Source organism: Halichondria panicea, chromosome 17, assembly GCF_963675165.1.
Source record: "Halichondria panicea chromosome 17, odHalPani1.1, whole genome shotgun sequence".
Taxonomy (NCBI): domain Eukaryota; kingdom Metazoa; phylum Porifera; class Demospongiae; order Suberitida; family Halichondriidae; genus Halichondria; species Halichondria panicea.
In genome coordinates, this window is record NC_087393.1 from 1,039,924 (window position 1) to 1,063,518 (window position 23,595).

The 23,595-nt window shown below is 39.7% G+C and overlaps 3 protein-coding genes and 1 long non-coding RNA gene across 6 annotated transcripts; 1 reads left to right on the forward strand and 3 right to left on the reverse strand.

Annotated features, from left to right (window-relative positions):
• Positions 1–14: 14 nt before the first annotated feature.
• On the forward strand, positions 15–19,885 carry LOC135351060 (uncharacterized). Of its 2 annotated transcripts, none has more exons than XM_064549961.1 (3): positions 15–176; positions 773–2,120; positions 2,178–2,636. In XM_064549961.1, exons 1-3 carry the CDS (start codon positions 107–109, stop codon positions 2,509–2,511), a joined length of 1,752 nt encoding a protein of 583 aa, XP_064406031.1. In that variant the 5' UTR covers positions 15–106; the 3' UTR covers positions 2,512–2,636. The 2 variants fall into 2 exon arrangements, with proteins under 2 accessions (XP_064406031.1, XP_064406032.1); XM_064549962.1 differs by lacking the exons at positions 773–2,120; positions 2,178–2,636 and adding exons at positions 18,141–19,491; positions 19,551–19,885 and having other exon boundaries at positions 26–176.
• Positions 3,509–7,907, reverse strand: LOC135351068 (uncharacterized). Its single transcript, XR_010399361.1, has 3 exons — positions 7,317–7,907; positions 4,291–6,213; positions 3,509–3,939 (listed from the first exon to the last, which is right to left on the reverse strand). It is a non-coding gene; the product is annotated as an uncharacterized LOC135351068 (long non-coding RNA).
• On the reverse strand, positions 11,930–14,743 carry LOC135351063 (uncharacterized). Of its 2 annotated transcripts, XM_064549969.1 has the most exons (6): positions 14,602–14,743; positions 13,281–14,418; positions 13,019–13,136; positions 12,907–12,969; positions 12,553–12,819; positions 11,930–12,489 (listed from the first exon to the last, which is right to left on the reverse strand). In XM_064549969.1, exons 1-5 carry the CDS (start codon positions 14,702–14,704, stop codon positions 12,754–12,756), a joined length of 1,488 nt encoding a protein of 495 aa, XP_064406039.1. In that variant the 5' UTR covers positions 14,705–14,743; the 3' UTR covers positions 11,930–12,489; positions 12,553–12,753. The 2 variants fall into 2 exon arrangements, with proteins under 2 accessions (XP_064406039.1, XP_064406038.1); XM_064549968.1 differs by having other exon boundaries at positions 13,019–14,418.
• LOC135351058 (uncharacterized) lies at positions 14,797–17,437 on the reverse strand. The gene is made up of 5 exons (XM_064549959.1): positions 17,251–17,437; positions 15,801–17,190; positions 15,703–15,740; positions 15,545–15,593; positions 14,797–15,372 (listed from the first exon to the last, which is right to left on the reverse strand). The coding sequence occupies exons 1-5, from the start codon at positions 17,303–17,305 to the stop codon at positions 14,970–14,972; spliced, it is 1,935 nt and encodes a 644-aa protein (XP_064406029.1). The 5' UTR covers positions 17,306–17,437; the 3' UTR covers positions 14,797–14,969.
• Positions 19,886–23,595: the final 3,710 nt, after the last annotated feature.

Here is a 23,595-nt window from a genome sequence, read left to right on the forward strand (position 1 = left end):
GGGCTCCCCGGGGAAAGCCCCAAACCACTACATTTATAAGTACACAGCACTTGTGTATTTTATCCAGTTACGGTTACATTCCAAGTGCCACAGCTCAGTACCAGGAATGGTAAAGGGGCGTATGCTGACTGCTGGAGATGCTCTGAGCTTTATATTGTTTCTTCTCTGCACTGCAGGTAAGATATTTTGGAATAATTAATCTCATCCAACGGGCTTTCTATATAATAATTATTATAGCCTTATACTGAGGTCTCTGACTGTCTTTTTAATATATAATTATCAGCATGTATCTACTGTAAGACCTCGATTTAAGGCGACCCTCCAAATATGCGATACCCAGGAGCTTCAGCAATTTTCTGACCTCTAAAAGTAGCAACAGCTGCGTTGACAATTATTTTTTAATGTCGCGCTCTAAATAGAGGTAAATGTAGCCACTCCCTAGCCTCGATTGTAGCCCACTGGAAAATCAGTGTTTTTAAGTGGCCTGAAATCGAGGCAAGTATAGACTCTGTAAAGTTACCTCTAATTAGATGCGACCCTCTAAATATGCGACATCAGGACTTCAATATAATTTTTCAACCTCCAAAAGATGCGACCTCTGGCTTCGTAATTATAAAGTGTCGCTTTAAATCGAGATCTTACGATACCAGTAAATAATTATAATTATGGCCTTTACTTATTATGATCATGCATACCCTGCAAAGCAACTATATAGCTATGCATATAAGAGAAATAGGCCTACCCAAATAATACATTGTTTTTTATCCCCCAGGGACTCATGGATTGGCATTAACGGACAATGCAACATTCTCACTAGAAGTCAATTCAGATATAGTTCTGTTTTCGATTCAAAACACTTCTCATGGCATTAGCATTGCAGTCACTCCTCTGTGCCCCAATCAAGATGACTGTTTTGCCCCCCAATCTCTACTAATAGACGGTATTTTCTTGCCTGAAGAATGCACGAATGTCCCCTGTAACGAGCACCAACTTGTCATCACAAAGGCGTTGGATAATAATTCTACAATCCAATATGTAATAGGAGTACCAACCGTTCAATCTTTGCTGCTGCTACGGTTCCATTATCATGTCCAATCACATATGTTTGAGCTGGTCGAGAAAGCTACTGTAAATCGAGGAATTGTTCAGTACAACTGTAATCCAACGGCTATTGTGTCTTTGAAGGAGGTGTACTATACGCTATGCGTGAATAATTCCAATGATCGACTAATTGTTCTTGTTATAGATAATCTTGAAAGATTCAGTGATGTTATCTTCAATTTGATCGGGAGGTCGGTTGATGTGAACCTCCTCCCAATAACGGACATCTCAGTGGTAACCAGACAATCGAAATTGTATATCTTGTTTGTTGGAGGATCTGAATTGACTGCTATAGACATTGGAGTGGGTGACTTTCATTCTCAAAATTTTGCGGATTGTACTGGAACAATTTACAGAATGCGTCTACGCAATGACACGAAAAGTGATGACACAATTCTATACCTGCTCTACTGTAATGAGAACTATGGGTTGATTGAGATTGAGGATGATTTAAACCCACCACTGTCCTATTACTACAATGAGACTGGCTACCCTGTAATTTGCCAAAAAGAAGACGCTATCGTGGCAGAGATTACAGTCTTCAAAGACGGTGTGAATAGTATTCTACGACATAACGGCACAAACTTTACTTTACCTGGGCAAGCAATTTCACTTGAAGAGAGCTCATGTTTTGGATTCAAAGATGCTCTATTGTACGTTTACAGTGACCAGAATTTAGGTACGGTAATTGTTCACTTGCAAAAACAAATTTTAAGGGAACTGCTAATTGTGAAGTGTCAGCCATTAATCTGTTCCTCTTCTGTGCTCAACAATCGATACGTCCTGCTGAAACAAAAGTACAGTGATTCCAATGTTACTCTGATATTGTACGACATGCAACAACAAAAGTTTGTGTCTGAAACTGCAATTGAGCATACTACAAGCCTAATACAACTGCTTGAATTACCACAGCCACAACAACCTGATACGAGTAGGTTGATTAGCACTATCATCGGATCAATCATTGGAGGATTAGTATTTGCAATTTGTGTACTGGTTTTCGTTATTGCAATCATCAGGTAAGATAATTTGTGGAAAGTATAGAATCAATTTACACTTTTAATATTTTACCACAGGTATTGTTGGAGAAAACGATGTTCACCAGCACGATATGGACACCAGGTTGTAGAAAATGCAGCACCATCATATGAACGGATGCCCCACAAACAAGCCTCACCACCTGAACCACCAGCCTCACCATCTGAACCACAAGCCCCACCACCTGAACCAGGAATACAAGCCTCATCACCTGAACCACAAACCCCACCACCAGAACCAGGAGCACAACCAGGAGCACGACCTGAACTACTCAATGTAACTACCACCTCCATGCCCATCGCTCCCGATAACACTAGAAAATGTTCTCATTTGGTCACTGGGTTAATTTTACATCCCACTAAAACTGACTGATGTTTTATTATTAGTAGTGAATATTGACACTTCCCATATACGTAGCTACAGGATCGAACTGGCTGTGCTATAATTTTTAAAATGTGCTGCATAAAAAAGAATGAGAAACTTAAAGAACTCTTCAATCACATTGACAGCATGAAAATCAACCTACTATTAGCTACTGTTTTGGATTCGAAGATGCTTATTCTGACAAAATCTATGTAGACTATGTAGGGAGGTACGTGGGGGTAAACAGTTATATTGCTGTACCACTTCCCACAAGCAAGAACCTAATCTGAACACAGCATTAAAAAAGGAGTATTAGTAAAACCAGTAGGTTTTACATAGGATTGGCAGTGGGTTTGCCCGTGTTTAGCATGTTCAAACTGTTCTATCTCTGCAGGGAAAGGCCACATCAGATAGATATCAAGGAACTGGCTAGACAGATAGTTTATTTAGCCTTTTCTCTCTTTGTATCTCTCATTTCATAATCCATGAACATTTTAATGAATGAATATTATCATTTTAAAAATTGCACTATTTCGACGTTTCACCGCTCTTTGTCTGACTGACTAAGTAAGTAGACTAAGTAAGTAAGTGAGTAAGTTTCTTGCCCAGCATTTGCTCCAAGTACAGCCATCTCCAGGACATTCTGCACAGGGTTTCCAAACGACTACAACCTGGATTACAAAGCGCTTCTTCAGATTTGCGATTGCTTCCACGAGGCAGATGACCTCTCAGTATCTATTTCTCTTACCTAGACAATTCCGCCATCTTTAATGACTCAGCAATTTCGTTGTGGCCAATTAATAATAGATAGGCGTGGCTAAGAAACTGCGTGTGCCCTAGCGCCTAAAATCCGGCAGTGCAGCAGTGCTTTTCCAGAGCCTGAGGTGTTGCTTTTCTTCACACTGTTCAGCTCTAGCTCCCTTTCTCTGACAGGCATGCTATATGCACTGGCATATAGCATACTCTTAAAATGGCTGTCATTTATAATACTGATTCACAAATTCAACATATCAAGAATATAACTCATTACTAGATCTATAATTATTAGTCCAGAGATATTCGAGAAGATATCTGATCAGTCCTGTCTTCTCTTCTTCAACTTCTGTACTGCCTCTTGACGTTCCACTTATGCATGTCATAATACGTAAATTTATACTTCTGTACTGAAAAAGAAAGGGAATCCGACTAGAAAAACATTTGCAATGTGAAAAATTGCTAGGATTGGCCAGGGGAACCACAAAAAAGCGTGGAAACAAGAAATCAGACGAGAGCATAACTCCAATCCGTTACAACGTCATGAACATGTACAATGCATATATAGACTGTATTCCAGATCCATCTACCAGCTTCCATCCACCACATCATTCCATGTAGGTCACCAGTACGGTCCGTGCATGTTACTACGCATGGATGGACTGTGTGTACCTGTGCTCAACACTGCATGTATTAGGAACATCAATTCAGTATACAAATCATCATGATTAGCTATATGCCCGCACATTCCAAAATGGATGTATAATAAATATATAGGGATTGCATGGTCATCACTCCACCAGTAAAAATTGCGTGGTATATTGGCCGGGAAAACATGGAAAACTACCAGTACATATGATTGACGTTGTAACGGATTGGAGTTATGCTCTCGTCTGATTTCTTGTTTACACGCTTTTTGTGGTTCCCCTGGCCAATCCTAGCAATTTTTCACATTGCAAATGTTTTTCTAGTCGGATCTATACTATAGGCCTGCATGCATGGGCACTCTAAAAGTTAGCTTGCCCGTCAATTTACCTTTAAATCGAGGTCTTTCTTCTTACAGCGTTGTAGGAGCACTTGCAGTTTATCACAACAACATACACTACAGAAAAAGAAGGTAAACAAAGTAACCAACAATGCAGACAACAAGAAGAATGACCACCACAGGAACAACAATAGCCAGAGTCCATGAGGACGGCAAAGAGGGGACGGCAATGAGGACAGTAATGAGCGGAAAATAAAATCGGAATGAGGATAGCAAAATATGTTGGCACACGAGCAGCTGACTGGTCTGGTCTTCTTTCTCTCCTAACCCAATTTGTAACAAGTGTGGGGGACAAACATGTCAACTGTTCCGTGTCCACAAGAGCTGTTACAGTAGTGTAATATGGACTTGATTCGTCTCATGATTATGATATTTAAGTACGCTCCACAAGTTTATGTGGCATCAAAATAATGGCCTCAGGCAATTGTTCCCCTCAGTATATATAGTGTATGTTGACAAGTTGGGGTCATAATGATGTTATTTTCGGTTGTCAAAAGAAAGCTAAATAGCTAGCGTCTATTTCTAGTAAATACCCAAAACATAATTCAGATCCAAGACGCAAAGCTCCATTTGTGATATCATCAGGGAATTCACCAACTAACTTTAAACTATTCATAGTCGCAGCATAGGTCTATGAGAAATTCTGTTTGTATACAACACGCATATAATTTCATTCTCACAACCAAGTTGTAATTTAACAAGGTACACTGCACAACAATCTTATTAAATCTAAAAAAAGTTGCTAAGTATCATATATACAGTCAAAATGGTTTTAGGGTGGTTTGTTTGCAATGATAATTATACGTACATTAATTTCCTTGATTATTAGGTATGTTTTGCTGTTGATTACTTCTCTTGAAGCATGTAGTTGTCTTATCGAGAAATATTGGAAATATGGCAGAAAGCATAGCTGGAAAAAACCGACAACAAAGACAAGCAAAGAAACTGTGGATGTGTATGGACCCATGTTGACTGTTATCATGTAGAAAAATACACAGTACGATATAATCGCCATCCATACGAGTAGCACTATTATATTCATCAGTGTATATGTGCAGATACATGTACAAGTGAATGTACTTTCTTGGTCTGGTGGAGAAGTGTCTGGTGGAGTGCTACTTGAAGTTTCTGATGGTCCAGGAGTGTTAGTACCTTCTAAACTCATATAGCCTCTTAGCTTCGCTACCATCTCCATTAGTAAAGACATCATGATGTCCTTGTTTATTACTAAGAACATTACTAAGCACACGTTTGTAATAAAAAAATTTTTGCTGCAAGACCAAGATTAAAACCAGTAGCTACTGGAGCTGCAACGAGCCCCAAGAAGATATAAAAGAGGTGGAAAGATAGTAGGTTACCGGTTAGCTCAACAATAACGATGGCTGCTACATACAACTTGGTGTTCTTTAAGGTATCTCGCCATCCAGTGTAAGATTGAGACTTTTGTAAGGACTTGAGAGTGCAACAAAGAATGATGAACAATACAACAGGATTATAACCGAGTACAAATATCGCAGCAAAAATGTAAAAGTTGCATATACTTTTTAAGCTTGATGTGACATTCACAGTGATTACTAATGTATGAATGTTATTACTGAATACAATCAAACCAAGTAGAACAAATGCAGTAAGGAAACATTTGAAAAATAACATTTTCCACTTACTTAAACCACTTAGTCGAACATATACAAGTTGACCAATTAAAGGAACAACAATTGGATTCAGCAGTTGCGTCAACATTATAGCAGCAGCCAAGACATATCTCATGATCGCAAAATCTTTAACTTGCCTTAGCGTACAAACATCGTTTACATAAATCCTAGGATCAAAGTAATAGATGGGATAACCCTGCCATTCAAAGTACCAGTGCCATGAGTAAAGAATGACTGCTTGTGGAGGTAGAAGCTCTTTAGCTGTAGTAAATAAGCAACTGTATAATTATGCATGTACATGTATGTACATGTGCATGCATGTATAGTGGTATCCATGCAGCAGGCATGCATGTGTGATACTATAATTATAGCCTCGATTCCAGGCCGCAGCGGCCTGGTATACCTGTATGCGCATGCGCGTACATTATTCCAAAAAGGGGGTAATCCGTGTATATTTGTGGATACTGTCAAAATAATAAACACGTATAATTATATACTATTTGTATTCTGAAGTTGTATAGTCTGTTACATATAAAAGTATTGTCCAAAGATGACCGTCTGAGTTGTATCACCCTCTACTTAACAACACCTTACACTGCATGTAAGGCTATATACATGCAGGAAAGGCATGATGTGTTCCTGTGGGTCCCCTGATGAGGCTGTGGTAATATGAACCAGGCGAGTCTTCTGCTACCAAATCTTCGACAAGAAGTCATTGCATATATGCTATTTAGAAGCTACAGGGTAATGATCATTAAATTTAACTGACATTTGGGAATCTATTCACTCAAGATCTAACCACTATTCCTAGCTGGCAGCTCTAGCTGTCTGGGAGGCCTTCTTGACTGCCTCTTTGGATAAACAGAGCTAGAAGAAGCAACACTGCTGCAGCAAATTAGTTAGTGTCTCTGAAGCTGCCATTGTGGTCTGGTCATAAACATTAATTTTACCACTAACCACATGGTCATACGTCTTTTTGTAACTTTGTCCGTTTTTTTACAATTTGTAGTTGCTGTCAATTATTTTGCGCATGCGCATGCAGAGTATACTAGGCCGCCTTTCTCCTCGCAGCCTGGAATCAAGGCTAATGTGTATAATCATATGAATTTGTATAGTTTGTAAAGAATTACAGAATGGCTCAGTGGGCGCCAGGTATTCTGAGAAGAATGTGCATGAAGTCAAGCGTATCAATGGGGTACACAAGTGCTAAGCCAAATATTCCAGACACCGTGGCTGCCATAATTATGGGGATCTCCCGGGGACAGTCCCAAACTAACACCACACCTCTTAATTATGTATAATTATAGGAAACTGAATCAGCCTGGGAATGAGACTACTGTTAGCAGACCATGAATGGTACTTACATTAACTGTGATACTTTCCAGCATCACGAGAATTGGAGATGGATGCCTACAAATGTATAGCAGGTCATTGCTTTCATTCTGTGCAGTCAATGTCAACGACTCATTCACATGTACATCATCACAAACAGGGTCCAGAATGAGATGGGCTTCAGGCAAATGTACTTGGAACATGTACAGGGAGAGAGTTTGAAGGAGATCCGGACGGATGAAAAGGTTGATTGGAGAAGCATTCCAAAGAAACTTGAACATATAGCGTTCACTGAAGTCAAGTGTTCCCTTCTTTCCTAAATGCAGACCGTGGACCCAATTTTCTAGCGCACTGCAAGATGGTAGGCTGCTATTGACAGGATTCAATGAGCAGAAGTGGTAGTACACATAAAATGAGATACTATCCTGATGATTAGTAGGGGAGAATGCTTGATTTAATGTCTCCAGGTTGACTATCCGGTTAACCAGAGACTGTTGGAGGTCATACTGAGTTCGAATGCACTTTTCTTCAGTACTGAATGCATCCTGCATTCCAAAACAAAGCATTAGTAGGAGAAGATAAGTAGCCATAGCTAGCTGTACAAGTGACTGAGTACAAATGTGTTTGTGTTCACACTTGCACGCATGCGCTGCATGGCATGCATAGTCGGGCGCGCCGCCCTCTACCTTTGCCCGCGACAAGCTCTGAACACACAAACATAATAGTCTCATGAATCAGCCTCCCTTCCTCAGGGAGAAAAGGTTACACAAAAGAAAAGTGACAGTGTATACATGTAGAGATATTCAAATGTGGGAGAGCAGATAAGTTGGGAATTAACACGTAGGCACTTGGGCTTACGCATGCTCTGATGTCATCATTATAAATTTATATACATGCATGTATATGGTTTTTATCATTTAGTACTCAGTAATTTATGTACTCAGTAACTCAGTAATTTTGCTCATTTGCCAAAAAAAAAAAATGCAGTAATTACCGTATAGCGGGTATATTTCGAGGGTATAAATGTTCGCGGATGTGCCTTTAGAAAGGTTTTCGCGGTTCATGCCTAATCCGCGAAAACCACGAACATTTATACCCTCGAAATATACCCTCTATACGGTACATGCACATGCACGTATTACTTATACATGTACTTTAACAAAATGCTTGGCAGTTATAATTGAATTGCAACTGCACAACGTAACGGTGACAAGAGTCATGCATGTTTGGTCGCTCTGAGGTGAAAATTTGAGTTCTTGAGTTTTCTGTGACTCTCATTGGTGCATGTATATTAATTGTTGTAGCTGGTATATTATTCAGCAGTCATACTAGTGAACAGCATTTTTGTAGGTTTAATTTGAGTTTAGAAATGAAGTGTTGAAGTTATATCTCTTATAACAACATAAATTATACATGCATGTCTTATTATAGTTTATAAACAGACTCTATAGAGAGTGCACATTCAAAATGTGAGAAGAATTCTCTATCTGTCGAGGGACGGTATTCTTAGTAGTATTCTTCACCTTAAGCCAGAGAATGTCACAAGGTCATGCAGTTCTTCTGTTTATGGTTATAGGCACATACGCTTCTACTCCACCTCCATGAGAATTCGAAACTCTGTCTTTCCTGTGGATATATCATTCTTGTACAGTACCTGTAATCTATGGAGTAGAATACCACAAATTTGTGAGTATATATAATTATACATCATGTATATAGTTGTGCTGAAGGCTACTGCTGAAACGATCACCCCAAGTATAACAATGCATGCTTTTTAATCTATCGATAAAAAACTGTGAACTGCCATACGACTGGAAATTGGCTCATGTCTCTCCAATACCCAAATCAAATAACAAGTCTGATCCCTTAAACTATCGCCCTATATCGCTACTCTCCATCCTTGCAAAGTTCCTGGAAAAACATATGTATGGCAAAATCTTAGAACATCGAAAAGATATATCTTTCCTCTCGAATAAACAATGGGGGTTTCACTAAAGGAAAATCCACCACAGGTCGCTGCTTACGGCAGTGCACAATTGGCACAAACTGCTTGAAGATGGTCAGAGTGTATGTGCAGTCTTTTTTGATTTCAAAAAGGCATTTGACAAGGTTCCTCACTCGATATTGATGAGTAAGCTAACCAATCTGAACTTAGATCCCCATCTGGTATCTTGGGTAGCAAGCTACCTCAGGAATAGATCACAATATGTCACAATAAATGGAAAGTCATCAAATATCTCCGAGGTTGTGTCAGGAGTTCCACAGGGTTCGGTGCTGGGACCTCTTCTTTTCCTAATCTACATAAATGACATTGATCTACATCAAAATGAAGGAAGTCTCTTGCTCTATGCTGATGATCTTCTTCTTTACCATCCTATTCAATCTCCTGAAGATTATCTAAAATTGCAAGGAGATATTGACCAAGTTGAACTCCAAGCATGGTCTGAAACAAATGTACTCTTGTTTAACCAAAGCAAGTGTAAATACATGGCTATATCAAGAAAATTCAGCCCACCACTTCCCAACATGTGTCTCAATATCAGTGGACGTCCCCTATACTTAAAGTTGACCACTACAAGTACCTTGGCGTGTGGATCTCTCATGACCTCTCATAGTCAAAACGCATAGAAGGAATGTGCAGAAATTCCTGCAAGCAGGTTGGTATAATTTACCGGAATCGAGGCTATATACCTTAAAATGTGCACAAAACTTTGGAATAGGGACTACGACTCCCTATTAGATACTGTGGACCTACCGTCCCTTTCCACAAGAAGATTGTACCTGAAACTATCATACCTTTACCAGGTAATAAATGGTAACTTTAAATTCCCTGATCCACCGCTAGAAAGAAGAGTATATTTATATATGCCCTCTCAATCTAAGAAGCACAAAAAATATACAGATTGAAAGACCAATTTGCAGGACAAATGCATATGCGAACTCTTTTTTCCCAAAAGCAATATCTATATGGATGAACTACCACTGGAGCTGCAGGAAAGTACATTGATTTTGTCATTTAAGAGAAATGTACTCTGTCACTTGCATTAGTATAATATTAGTCTTTATTTTTAATTTGTACACACTATTGTAAGTACTATATACAGGGCACACATTGCTACTAGTGTATCCATGCATTTTGCAAAATTATTATAAAAAAAGAAAAAAAAAAAGGGTATATGCAGCATGTACCAAATGAAGTTCACCTACAGCTCCATGCATGGCTGATAGCAAGTCAACATTAATTATGCATGTGTACTTCTACAACTATATAGAATCATCTTGCTGCGGTGTGTCTCCTGAGTGCCCTGTCACAGTGACACATCTTTCTGTGATATGTTTCCTGAGTTGGATTTTTTGTCCTGTGTGACACATTTTCCTGTGGTTTTGTCGGATTAGCAGAGGATTCTTTTGTTTTGACTTTGATACAAGTTGTAAAAATTCCTCCCACATGCAGTAGTCGCCAGAACCGATGGAACAATAATAGTTCCTAGAAAAGCAATTACTCCACTATACTTGAATTAGTAAAGTGTATACTTAATTGTAGACGAAACTAACCCAATGCCACTGCAGTAACACCAATCAAAAGAAATATAAGAGTAACTAATGTATGCAAAACTAAATCCTATGAGGGATTCCATCTTGTGCACTATCTTCAAATCAGTGGCTATATAAGGCCGAAATTAGAGCAAAGAGGCTGAGAGGTACAAAAGCAACAGAGAGCCAGATTCAACTGATGCAGCTATGCAGCTATTACTGCAAAAGATATAAAGAAGAGAACAAGCTGTGAGCAAACAAAGTTAACTGTCTCCCCCATCACCGGCCTAAATGGTGAATATAAATATGTGACACCAGCTAGGACTTCAACATAATTTTTCAACCTCCAAAAGAAACGACCTCTAGCTTTGTATTTATTTAAAAGTGTCGCCTTAAATCGAATAAGTACGGTAGTCTTGTTCTTTTTACAGTCTGCATCGTGGATTGAACTGTTGTTAAGGGGAGGTCCTTTTATAGTACTGCGGTCATGTGATATAAGTCAGATATGCCACACCTACTCGGAGGATATGCACCCTATATATCCTCCGCTATATACCATGGTTATACATACCCCTCGGTTTTGCCTCAGAGTAACCACGGTAGCAGAGGATATATATATAGGTCCATATCCTCCTCTTATATACTTATCTGCCAAACCACACCCAAACGTCATATCTGGCTGTAATAAATAGTTTGGGGCAACCAGTACCAGAGCCAGTACCAGTACCAGAGCCAGTATATACCAGAGCCATGCAGTATACCAGAGCCAGTAGTGGCCAGTACCGTATACGGAATAGCAAGTAACCGCATTTCAAGGCGAGTTTTGTGCAGTAAACATCTAGCTAACATCCCGTGCCAAACCAAATGGCCGGTTTATCGAGGTGGCCATACTTTAGAGAGCTGGAATAGCGAGAGTCTACGTACTGTAGGCTGTTAAGTTAGCAAAGATTGTAGCCTAGTTATTAATTTATTATTATGATATGTCCATGGCTATAGTCATGAACAGACTGCACAGTCTGTATGTGTACACTATGCCGTTTAGACAGTGCATGCTGACTGCCTGAGCTATATACCCAGAGGGAAAGTACCGAAAACCCACTGATTATGTGCAGCTATACAAGTGGAATATTGTACAATGAATTAAATAATGTACACAAGGAGAAAAGTAAAGTAAAAACTTACACATGATACATAAAATCATTTCTAGAAAAGCAGAAACATATTTAAACATTGTTAGTTTTTAAACTCCTCACAGTGTTCGCGATATGGTTTTGGTTGTCCTCACCTCGACTTTTTTCATTGCTCTTCTCTGCAACACTTGAGGAATGATAAGTTTTTGTTTCATGAGGGCTAAAATGAATACCAGCAACATCAACACCAACTTCATTAGTTCCTTCCATCTCCTTCGCTTGAACTTCTTCTCCCACTCCATAATTTGTGTACAAGGTTTGACCAGCAGCACGAGGGTGAATACTATTAGTAGCAGCCTCTGCAGGTGTTCCTTGCGTGTTATTGTCAGGATGTGCGAAAGTTCCCTGTGTGACACTAGGCATATGATGTGGCTTTAATTTGACTTGTTCATGATCGACTGACGACGAGTTACTTTTGTTGTCACTCGTATTGTCCGAGCATTCTGACCCTAAGACTGGAGTGGAGACCTCCACAAAATCTCTGTAAAAGAAGGGGATGAAAACAGATAATACATAAACGGCTGTGCCATAAAATATTTCTTACCTGTTACTAGCATCGACATCAGGCCCTGCAGGCGTGTTAATAGCTTCGAATTCAACATCAGGACCTACAGATCTTCCTTGCGTGTCACTAACTTCAACATCAGGCCCTGCAGGTGTTCCTTTCGTATCACTAGCTCCTTGCATATGACTTGGTTTTAGTTTGTCTTGTTCCTGATCGACTGACGACGAGTTACTTTTGTTGTCACTCACATTGTCCGAGCGTTCTGACCCTAAGACTGGAGTGGAGGCCTCTAGCAGAGCAAAATTTCTGATGGGGGGAGGGGAGTCTGTTACTGATTGAATACATGCATGGGCACTCTAAAAGTTAGCTTGCATTGTCAACACTTTAACTTACCTTCGAGAAGGGCTGCTCTTTCTTCTCACAGCGTTGCAGAAACACTTGTATTTCACGACAACACTATACAAAAGAAGGTAAACAAAATAATGTATTCAATTAATGAACTCACCAAAATAATTATTATTATAGCTGTAATGATGAGAAGAATGCACACAACAGAAAATAATATAGACAAAGTCAATGAAACTGAGGACGGCAATGAGGTCGGCAATGTGGTCGGCAATGAGGTCGGCAATGAGGACGGCAATGTGGTCGGCACTGAGGACGGCAATGTGGTCGGCAATGAGGACGGCAATGAGGTCGGCAATATGGTCGGCAATGAGGTCGGCAATGTGGTCGGCAATGAGGACGGCAATGTGGTCAGCAATGAGGTCGGCAATGTGGTTGGCAATTCGTTGGCACATGAGCAGCTGTCTTCCTTATCCCCTAAGGTAATTCGTAACAATTGTGGGGTCCCGAACATGTTGACTGTTCTGTGTCCACACAAACTGGTGATATTTGTAATATGGACTTGATTCGTCTCATGATTGAAGTACGCTCCACTAGTTTTCCTGGCATCAAATGATGGCCTCAGGCAATTGTCCCCCTCAGTAGTGCATTCTGACAAGTTGGTTTTCGTGTGGTTTTCGGTTGTTAAAGGAACACTAACTAACCGTCCATTTTCAGTAAACGCCCAAAACACAAAAGAATCTTCAGATCCTAGACAAGCTGCATATGCAATATCATCAGGGAGTTCACCAACTAAAGGTTGTTGAGTGGTGTTGCCAAACATAATTTGTCTCTTATTTTCAACGCGGACATATTGGTTCAACCCAGGACAGGGATAGCGAGAGTAGGTGTGGTGTGTGGAGAAGTGAGAATTAGCCACGACTGTCCAGCTGTCATCGTTCTGAGTACAGTAGATAGAGACTTCGTTCCCAGTGACATCTATTTGATTAGTTCGTGTGCAATTGTTTATATTTATTAAGAATCCAGGTTCGAGCGATGAAGACGCCTCGGATTCAGCTACTAGCAGCTCATCATTTTCGGTGAAGAATATACGATTGCTTGCGTGTACAGCTTCGGACAAAGTTCTAGAGTTATGTAGTACAAATCTTTCAGAGCATCGTAAAGTCATCCGTGACAAACTGAACTCGAAAATAAACAGCGATCCATTGGTATCAGATGATAACTCAACACACACGATCACAATAAGATTGTGCTCAGAATTCAAAAATGCTTTTACCGGATGACAATTTTCCGTGACTGGATGAAAGATGTCGTGAGGGAGTTCACTAACCCGATAAGTAACCATGACAAACCCTCCTTGTGACGGGACAAAAACGATTACTTCCGACTCCATTTCAATTAGTAGGACATCACATAATTCGTAGTTCTCGCCGCACTGGGTTGGCAAAAAGCGATCAGAAATTTCAAGTGTGAAGTTATTGGGCTCGGAGGTTGAGAGGTATAGTAGAGTCCCTGTGTCTGTTGAGGTAGCTGCCACAAGATATTGTCTCCTGCAGATTCCTGGGAAGAGGGGTAGACAAGGTGTAGTACGTGTATCGTAAACATCTTGCGGTTTTAATTAATACACAGAACTGAAGCACCTGTTTTACATGATGACATAATGTGGTTTAATGTATTATACATGTACTGAATTTATATGTATTGTAGTCTACATGATGATCTAGAATAGATTCATTGGTTTACCATTGTGGGGCAGGGGATTGGTAGATTCCCCAAGGGCAACAGTACTAGTGGTAGTTAGGAGGAGTCCCACCAACACTGGGAATGTTATTGCAGCCCTAGCCATCACAAGCAGCTTTCTCAGAATTTCCTAAAGGCACTTAAAATGGCCTAGCTATAATTTATAGTTCAAAGTGCGGATCAGCTACTCACAGGATGTCGATTCTCTTGATCTCATATATTAGGAATGCTCATTAGTTGAGCACAACACACACTCAACAAACACAACACACTAGCGCTAGGGCCTACTGGTCCAATTGTTCTGTTACAGTTGTTGCAAGCAGCACACATGAATAGTGCATAAGTTTAGGGTGAACGTTTAGCTTGCAAGTTCAGTAATCCTTCAGCAATGGCATGTTATCATCTTTGCCGAGACTTGAGTGGCTGCTTTCAGATTCAGAGCGATTCTCCCACTTCCCTTGATCATTATCAGTAACGCCCAGCTGCAGTTTGGGCATTTCCAACCACTCTCCATGATCTGGATTTCTTTTTATGTAGTTAGTTGCTGCATTTGTCCCCTTGGTGATTAGTCCGAGAGAGGATGGAGCTGGTAAGATGTCCCCCATCTGATGGACTTCCCTCATTGTGTGTGAGTCACTGTCTGCGTTCCCAACTTGCTCCTGTGTTGCGGTTGTGTTAGTAGCCACAATCGGGGATGTGTTTGTTGGATTATCGTTGTTTACTTGCACTTGCACACTCGGTCTATTTAACAGCAGGGGGTGGACGACCTTGACACTGTGGGTGTGTATGTGTGTGTATGTGAGTTCAATAGTGCAAAATTTAATAGTATGAATATTGATTTTATCAGGAGTTTCATGGCATTCATGCTCTCCTGATTTTTTTATACAGTGCAAATGAGATTCTAAGAATACTTCCTACCTTTACAAAAATGCAAACGATTTTGTACCTTGCAAGTGTTTGTTGACTGCTGTGAGAAGTTGCTATAACGACCACCTCTGTAAAAAGTTCACATACGTAAAGCTAGGGAATGAGCACTGATTATTGATTATTGCCTAGTACCCAATCATGCAGTTTGTGGTTTGTGGTTGCTAGCCGGTAACTCACTTCCACTTTCACTACATGTATCTGTTTGTTCTGTTGGGCTGAAGAAAGAGGAAAAAAGAAATATAGCAACATATTATAAATTGCATCAATTAACTCACTAATTCGGCCGTTTCCGCTTGTAACGGATGTGACCAACGATTAAACCAACAACAACAATAACAACAAGAACAACTATTAATACTGCTGACACGGCTCCAGCTATAGCTCCCGAGAAGTCCTGAGAGTCATCATCAGCAAAAGAGATAACACTTGGAGTTTCGTTGCGAGCTATGAGCACGCAGTCCAAGGCAACATTGTTAACAAACTTGAACAGAGCTGGAGTGTAGTGTTGCACTGCAATCACACTAGATAAGTCATTTTCAACATCCAAAATGTGCAGATTTTTATCAGTTTCACTGTTTTCACGAATCACCAAATATCGATTATTGATGACGTCAATTGACAGACATCCAGGGCTACTACAAGAAGTTTTCAGAACTTGTGTATGACTAAAAGTTTCCATATTGATAATGTACACATTTCTTAAATCACTGTAGGCATACATCGTTTGTTTTTTTGCAGCTCCAAAACATACACCGTCAGAAAAACCATTTCCAAGTAGATTGGTGTTGCCAACAAGATCGTTAATGCTATATCGCAAGTAGTTTGCAGGCGTGAACACTATCAATTCAATACTGGTATTAGGACAGACATAAGGCAAGCCATCTGCTTCATTCCAATACTGGAAGTCCCAATCTTCATACTGTATGCTGTAATATACATTCACAAGGTCGCAATAGGCCAACAGTCGTGAGTTTCCAATATACTTCAGACTTCGGACATGCGTGCAGTTGTATCCAACGTTGCCATACTCATCCCCTCCAAATGCAACTATGTCGAATACATACATTGAGTTTCCAACAGAAAAAAATATCATTTTAATGACAAGTCCTTCATTGACATAGATTGGATTAGACAGTGTTGTTTGCATGTCCTTATCAGGAGTGTGAAATTTCGCAATAGGAGCAGAAGAAAGAGTAGTTTCTTGCAGTACAGTCTTGTTTAGGAAGATTCTATGCAGCGAGATGTAGTTTCGTGTTGTATCTGCACATACTAGATAGTAATCATAGGCAATTTCGAATGCTTTGATTGGGTTGCAGCTGTACTGTTCTTGACCTGATCTTGTGCTCAACAAATATTCCTTTCCAAGCTTTACGGATAGCCCTGTTTGCACGACCTCCTTTATCAGCAGGCCATCTTCGAGCGGTACAAAAATTAGGTATTGAATAAATGTATTGTGTTGAGTTGTCAAAATTAGTGGATCCTTGCAGCGAAAAAAATTGTCTCCACATGCGCTAGAGAATTGTCCCTGCAAAGTTGCTTGCAGGTGACTTTGAGCTTCGGACGAAGTGTACGGGAGATTTTTATCGAAGATTAAGGAGAGACCAACGCCACCAGTTTCCTGTGATACTGCAAAAAGAAAGTCCTGGCTGCAAACTGGGACATCCCCTGTATTGACAAAAGACAAGTGAATATCGGTACACCGTAGCCAGTAAGAAAAATCTTTACCTTTGGCCTGAAAGTTAGTGGCCACAATAAGGAGTAGTATTGTGAAGATAGCCATGACATTGTCTAAGTACAGCCTGTTAATGGGACAGTCACATTAGATAAATGTCACTGTCACAGGCTCTGAGCTCATGCAATTAATTAATAGTGAGGTTGAAACTCTGTACACAGCAGTATGAATACAGAGTATGAATACAGTCATCTGTGTGGGTCGTTTTGGGGGCTCCCCAGGGAAAGCCCCAAACCACTACATTCAGTTATAAGTACACAGCATTTGTGTATTTTCAGTTGCGGTTACATTCCAAGTGCCACAGCTCAGTACCAGGAATGGTGAAGGGGTGTATGCTGACTGCTGGAGATGCTCTGAGCTTTATATTGTTCTTCTCTGCACTGCTGGTAAGATATTTTGGAATAATTAATCTCATCCAACGGTTTCTATATAATAATTATTATAGCCTTGACACCCAGGAGCTCAGCAATTTTCTGACCTCTAAAAGTAGCGACAGCTGCGTTGACAATTATTTTTTACTGTCGCGTTCTAAATGTATCCACTCCCTCGATTGTAGCCCACTGGAAAAAAATCAGTGTTTTTAAGCGGCCTGAAATGGAGGCAAGTAGACTCTGTAAAGTTACCTCCAATTAGATGCGACCCTCTAAATATGCGACACCAGGACTTCAATATAATTTTTCAACCTCCAAAAGATGCGACCTCTGGCTTTGTAATTATTAAAAAGTATTGCTTTAAATCGAGATATTATGGTACCAGTAAATAATTATAATTATGGCCTTTACTTATTATGATCATGCATACCCTGCAAAGCAACTATATAGCTATGCATATAAGAGAAATAGGCCTACCCAAAATTAATAATACATTGTTTTTTATCCCCCAGGGACTCATGGATTGGCATCAACGGACAATGCAACATTCTCACTAGAAGTCAATTCAGATATAGTTCTGTTTTCGATTCAAAACACTTCTCATGGCATTAGCATTGCAGTCACTCCTCTGTGCCCCAATCAAGATGACTGTTTTGCCCCCCAATCTCTACTAATAGACGGTATTTTCTTGCCTGAAGAATGCACGAATGTCCCCTGTAACGAGCACCAACTTGTCATCACCAAGGTGTTGGATAATAATTCTACAATCCAATATGTAATAGGAGTACCTACCGTTCAATCTTTGCTGCTGCTACGGTTCCATTATCATGTCCAATCACATATATTTGAGCTGGTCGAGAAAGCTACTGTAAATCGAGGAATTGTTCAATACAACTGTAATCCAACGGCAATTGTGTCTTTAAAGGAGGTGTACTATACGCTATGCGTGAATAATTCCAATGATCGACTAATTGTTCTTGTTATAGATAATCTTGAAAGATTCAGTGATGTTACCTTCAATTTGATCGGGACGTCGGTTGATGTGAACCTCCTCCCAATAATGGACATCTCAGTGGTAACCAGACAATCGAAATTGTATATCTTGTTTGTTGGAGGATCTGAATTGACTGCTATAGACATTGGAGTGGGTGACTTTCATTCTCAAAATTTTGCGGATTGTACTGGAACAATTTACAAAATGCGTTTACGCAATACCACGAAAACTGATGAGACAATCCCTTACCTGCTCTACTGTAATGAGAACTATGGGTTGATTGAAATTGAGGATGACTTTAACCCACCACTGTCCTATTACTACAATGAGACTGGCTACCCTGTAATTTGCAAAAAAGAAGACACTATCGTTGCAGAGATTACGATCTTAAATGACGGTGTGAATACTATTCTACGACATGATGGCAAAAACTTTACTTTACCCGGGCAAGCAATTTCACTTGAAGAGAGCTCATGTTTTGGATTCAAAGATGCTCTATTGTACGTTTACAGCGACCAGGATTTAGGTACGATAATTGTTTACTTGCAAAAACAAATTTTAAGGGAACTGCTAATTGTGAAATGTCAGCCATTAATCTGTTCCTCTTCTGTGCTCAACAATCGATACGTCCTGCTGAAACAAAAGTACAGTGATTCCAACATTACTCTAATATTGTACGACATGCAACAACAAAAGTTTGTGTCTGAAACTTCAATCGAGCATACTACAAGCCTAATACAACTGCTTGAATTACCTCAACCACAGGAAGCCGATACGAGTGGGTCGATTAGCATTATCATCGGATCAATCATCGGAGGAGGAGGAGGAGGGGCTCTGTTGTCTATAGTAGTGGTTATTGCAATCATTGGGTAAGATAATTGTGGAAGTTATTGAATATCAATTTACACTACTTCATATTTTACCACAGGTATTGTTGGAGAAAACGTCAGAGAGATGGGCTACTTTGTCCACCAGGATGCCAGGTTGTAGGAAGTGCAACACCATATGTACCTATACTCAGCTCTGATACCGGTACTGCTCCTCCGCGTACACTAGTTCCAGTCAATGACAATGATGTATCTACCACCCCCATACCCACCACTCCTAATAACACTATAAACGGTTCTCATTTGGTCGGGGGGTTAGGGTTACCGCCCACCCAAACTAACTGATGTTTTTATTTAGTATAATGAATTGTATAAAATTATATATACATCCCCTAATTGAAGATCGAAGTGTGCTATAAATAGATCTATGCTTTTATTTTGGTGATCAATACCTATAGCCTCGATTCCAGGCTGATTAAAATCGGCCTTGAATCGAGGCTAATCAATACCATACAATTAGTAAATTGTATATACAAATTGTACGCATACATGCATGCTATGTAATAGTATATATACACTGCTGAGAAATCTAACCTATTTAACCTGTTATAGTGTAACTAATATAGGTCTATGGAGAAATTCTGTTTGTAGCATTAGCATTCAATATTTTAATATACAACACGCACATAATTTCATTATCACAAGCATGCAAGTTGTAATTTAACAACGTATACTACAGCAATCTTAAATCTAAAAAAGTTGATAAATATCATACAGTCAAAAAGGGTTTATAGGGTGGTTTGTTGCAATGATATACGTGCTTTAATTTCCTTGATTATTAGGTATGTTTTGCTGTTGATTATTTTTCTTGAAGCATGTAGTTGTCTTATCGAGAACTATTGGAAATATGGCAGAAAGCATAGCTGGAAAAAAACCGACAACAAAGACAAGCAAAGAAACTGTGGATGTGTATGGACCCACGTTGACTGTTATCATGTAGAAAAATACACAGTACGATATAATCGCCATCCATACGAGTAATACTATTATATTCATCAGTGTATATGTGCAGATACATGTACAAGTGAATGTACTTTCTTGGTCTGGTGGAGAAGTGTTTGGTGGAGTGCTACTTGAAGTTTCTGATGGTCCAGGAGTGTTAGTACCTTCTAAACTCATATAGCCTCTTAGCTTCGCTACCATCTCCATTAGTAAAGACATCATGATGTCCTTGTTTATTACTAAGAACATTACTAAGCACACGTTTGTAATAAAAAAAATTGTTGCTGCAAGACCAAGATTAAAACCAGTAGCTACTGGAGCTGCAACGAGCCCCAAGAAGATATAAAAGAGGTGGAAAGATAGTAGGTTACCGGTTAGCTCAACAATAACGATGGCTGCTACATACAACTTGGTGTTCTTTAAGGTATCTCGCCATCCAGTGTAAGATTGAGACTTTTGTAAGGATTTGAGAGTGCAACAAAGAGTGATGAACAATACAACAGGATTATAACCGAGTACAAATATCGCAGCAAAAATGTAAAAGTTGCGTATATTTTTTAAGCTTGATGTGACATTCACAGTGATTACTAATGTATGAATGTTATTACTGAATACAATCAAACCAAGTAGAATAAATGCAGTAAGGAAACCTTTGAAAGATAACATTTTCCACTTACTTAAACCACTTAGTCGAACATATACAAGTTGACCAATTAAAGGAACAACAATTGGATTCAGCACTTGCGTCAACATTATAGCAGCAGCCAAGACATATCTCATGATCGCAAAATCTTTAACTTGCCTTAGCGTACAAACATCGTTTACATAAATCCTGGGATCAAAGTAATAGATGGGATAACCCTGCTCATTCAAAGCACCAGTGCCATGAGTAAAGAATGACTGCTTGTGGAGGTAGAAGCTCTTTAGCTGTAGTAAATAAGCAATTGTATAATTATGCATGTACATGCATGTATGTACATGTGCATGCATGTATATATAGTGGTATCCATGCAGCAGGCATGCATGCATGTGTGATACTGTAATTATAGCCTCGATTCCAGGCCGCAGCGGCCTGGTATACCTGTATGCGCATGCGCGTACATTATTCCAAAAAGGGGGTAATCCGTGTATATATTTGTGGATACTGTCAAAATAATAAACACGTATAATTATGTACTATTTGTATTCTGAAGTTGTATAGTCTGTTACATATAAAAGTATTGTCCAAAGAGACCGTCTGAGTTGTATCACCCTTACTAATTAACAACACCTTACACCGTATACTATATAATTAGGCTATACATGCAGGAAAGGCATGATGTGTTCCTGTGGGTCCCCTGATGAGGCTGTGGTAATATGAACCAGGCGAGTCTTCTGCTACCAAATCTTCGACAAGAAGTCATTGCATATATGCTATTTAGAAGCTACAGGGTAATGATCATTCCTGAAAGCTTAATTTTAACTCGACATTTGGGAATCTATTCACTCAAGATCTAACCACTATTCCTAGCTGGCAGCTCTAGCTGTCTGGGAGGCCTTCTTGACTACCTCTTTGGATAAACAGAGCTAGAAGAAGCAACACTGCTGCAGCAAATTAGTTAGTGTGTCTGAATCTGCCATTGTGGTCTGGTCATAAACATTAATTTTACCACTATATTACATATTATATATTACGTATTCTTCCTTTTCGTAACTTTGTCCGTTTTTTTACAATTTGTAGTTGCTGTCAATTATTTTGCGCATGTGCATGCAGAGTATACTAGGCCGCCATTCTCCTCGCAGCCTGAATCAAGGCTATAATGTGTATAATCATATGAATTTGTATATAGTTTATAAAGAATTACAGAATGGCTCAGTGGACGAAGTGGGCGCCAGGTATTCTGAGAAGAATATGCATGAAGTCAAGCATATCAATGGGGTACACAAATGCTAAGCCAAATATTCCAGACACCATGGCTGTCATAATTATGGGGATCTCCCGGGGACAGTCCCAACATCTCTTAATTATATAATTATAGGAATTATTATAGTTACACTGCATGTATGCCGTATATTAATAGCCTCATTCCCGAGCTAATAAGGAAAGAAAACTGAATCAGCCTGGGAATTAGGCTACTGTTAGCAGACCATGAATGGTACTTACATTAACTGTGATACTTTCCAGCATCACGAGAATTGGAGATGGATGCCTACAAATGTATAGCAGGTCATTGCTTTCCTTCTGTGCAGTCAATGTCAACGACTCATTCACATGTACATCATCACAAACAGGGTCCAGAATGAGATGGGCTTCAGGCAAATGTACTTGGAACATGTACAGAGAGAGAGTTTGAAGGAGATCCGGACGGATGAAAAGGTTGATTGGAGAAGCATTCCAAAGAAACTTGAACATATAGCGTTCACTGAAGTCAAGTGTTCCCTTCTTTCCTAAATGCAGACCGTGGACCCAATTTTCTAGCGCACTGCAAGATGGTAGGCTGCCATTGCTGCTATTGACAGGATTCAATGAGCAGAAGTGGTAGTACACATAAAATGAGATACTGTCCTGATGATTAGTAGGGGAGAATGCTCCATTTAATGTCTCCAGGTTGACTGTTCGGTTAACCACAGACTGTTGGAGGTCATACTGAGTCCAAATGCACTTTTCTTCAGTACTGAATGCATCCTGCATTCCAAAACAAAGCATTAGTAGGTGAAGATAAGTAGCTAGGCCCATAGCTAGCTGTACAAGTGACTGAGTACAAACGTGTTTGTGTTCTAACACTTGCACGCATGGGGCTGCATGGCATGCATAATCGGGAGCGCCGCCCTCTACCTTTGCCCGCGACTAGCTCTGAGACACGCAAACATAATAGTCTCATGAATTAGCCGCCCTTCCTCAGGGAGAAAAAGGTTACACAAAAGAAAAGTGACAGTGTATACATGTAGAGATATTCAAATGTGGGAGAGCAGATAAGTTGGGAATTAACACGTAGGCACTTGGGCTTACGCATGCTCTGATGTCATCATTATATTATATACATGTACATGATTTTTATCATTTAGTACTCAGTAATTTATGTACTCAGTAACTGAGTAGTTTTGCTCATTTGCCAAAAAAAATGCAGTAATTACCGTATAGCGGGTATATTTCGAGGGTATAAA

Coding starts and splice junctions, on each gene's coding strand:
- LOC135351060 (XM_064549961.1), top strand. CDS start 107: ATGGTAAAGGGGCGTATGCTGACTGCTGGAGATGCTCTGAGCTTTATA. Junction 177..772: donor GTTTCTTCTCTGCACTGCAG/GTAAGATATTTT, acceptor TTTATCCCCCAG/GGACTCATGGATTGGCATTA. Junction 2,121..2,177: donor TTCGTTATTGCAATCATCAG/GTAAGATAATTT, acceptor ATTTTACCACAG/GTATTGTTGGAGAAAACGAT.
- LOC135351063 (XM_064549968.1), bottom strand. CDS start 14,704: ATGGCTAGGGCTGCAATAACATTCCCAGTGTTGGTGGGACTCCTCCTA. Junction 14,419..14,601: donor CAATCCCCTGCCCCACAATG/GTAAACCAATGA, acceptor CCCTCTTCCCAG/GAATCTGCAGGAGACAATAT. Junction 12,820..12,906: donor AAGAGCAGCCCTTCTCGAAG/GTAAGTTAAAGT, acceptor TCCCCCCATCAG/AAATTTTGCTCTGCTAGAGG.
- LOC135351058 (XM_064549959.1), bottom strand. CDS start 17,305: ATGGCTATCTTCACAATACTACTCCTTATTGTGGCCACTAACTTTCAG. Junction 17,191..17,250: donor CACTAACTTTCAGGCCAAAG/GTAAAGATTTTT, acceptor TTGTCAATACAG/GGGATGTCCCAGTTTGCAGC. Junction 15,741..15,800: donor AAGCGGAAACGGCCGAATTA/GTGAGTTAATTG, acceptor CTCTTTCTTCAG/CCCAACAGAACAAACAGATA.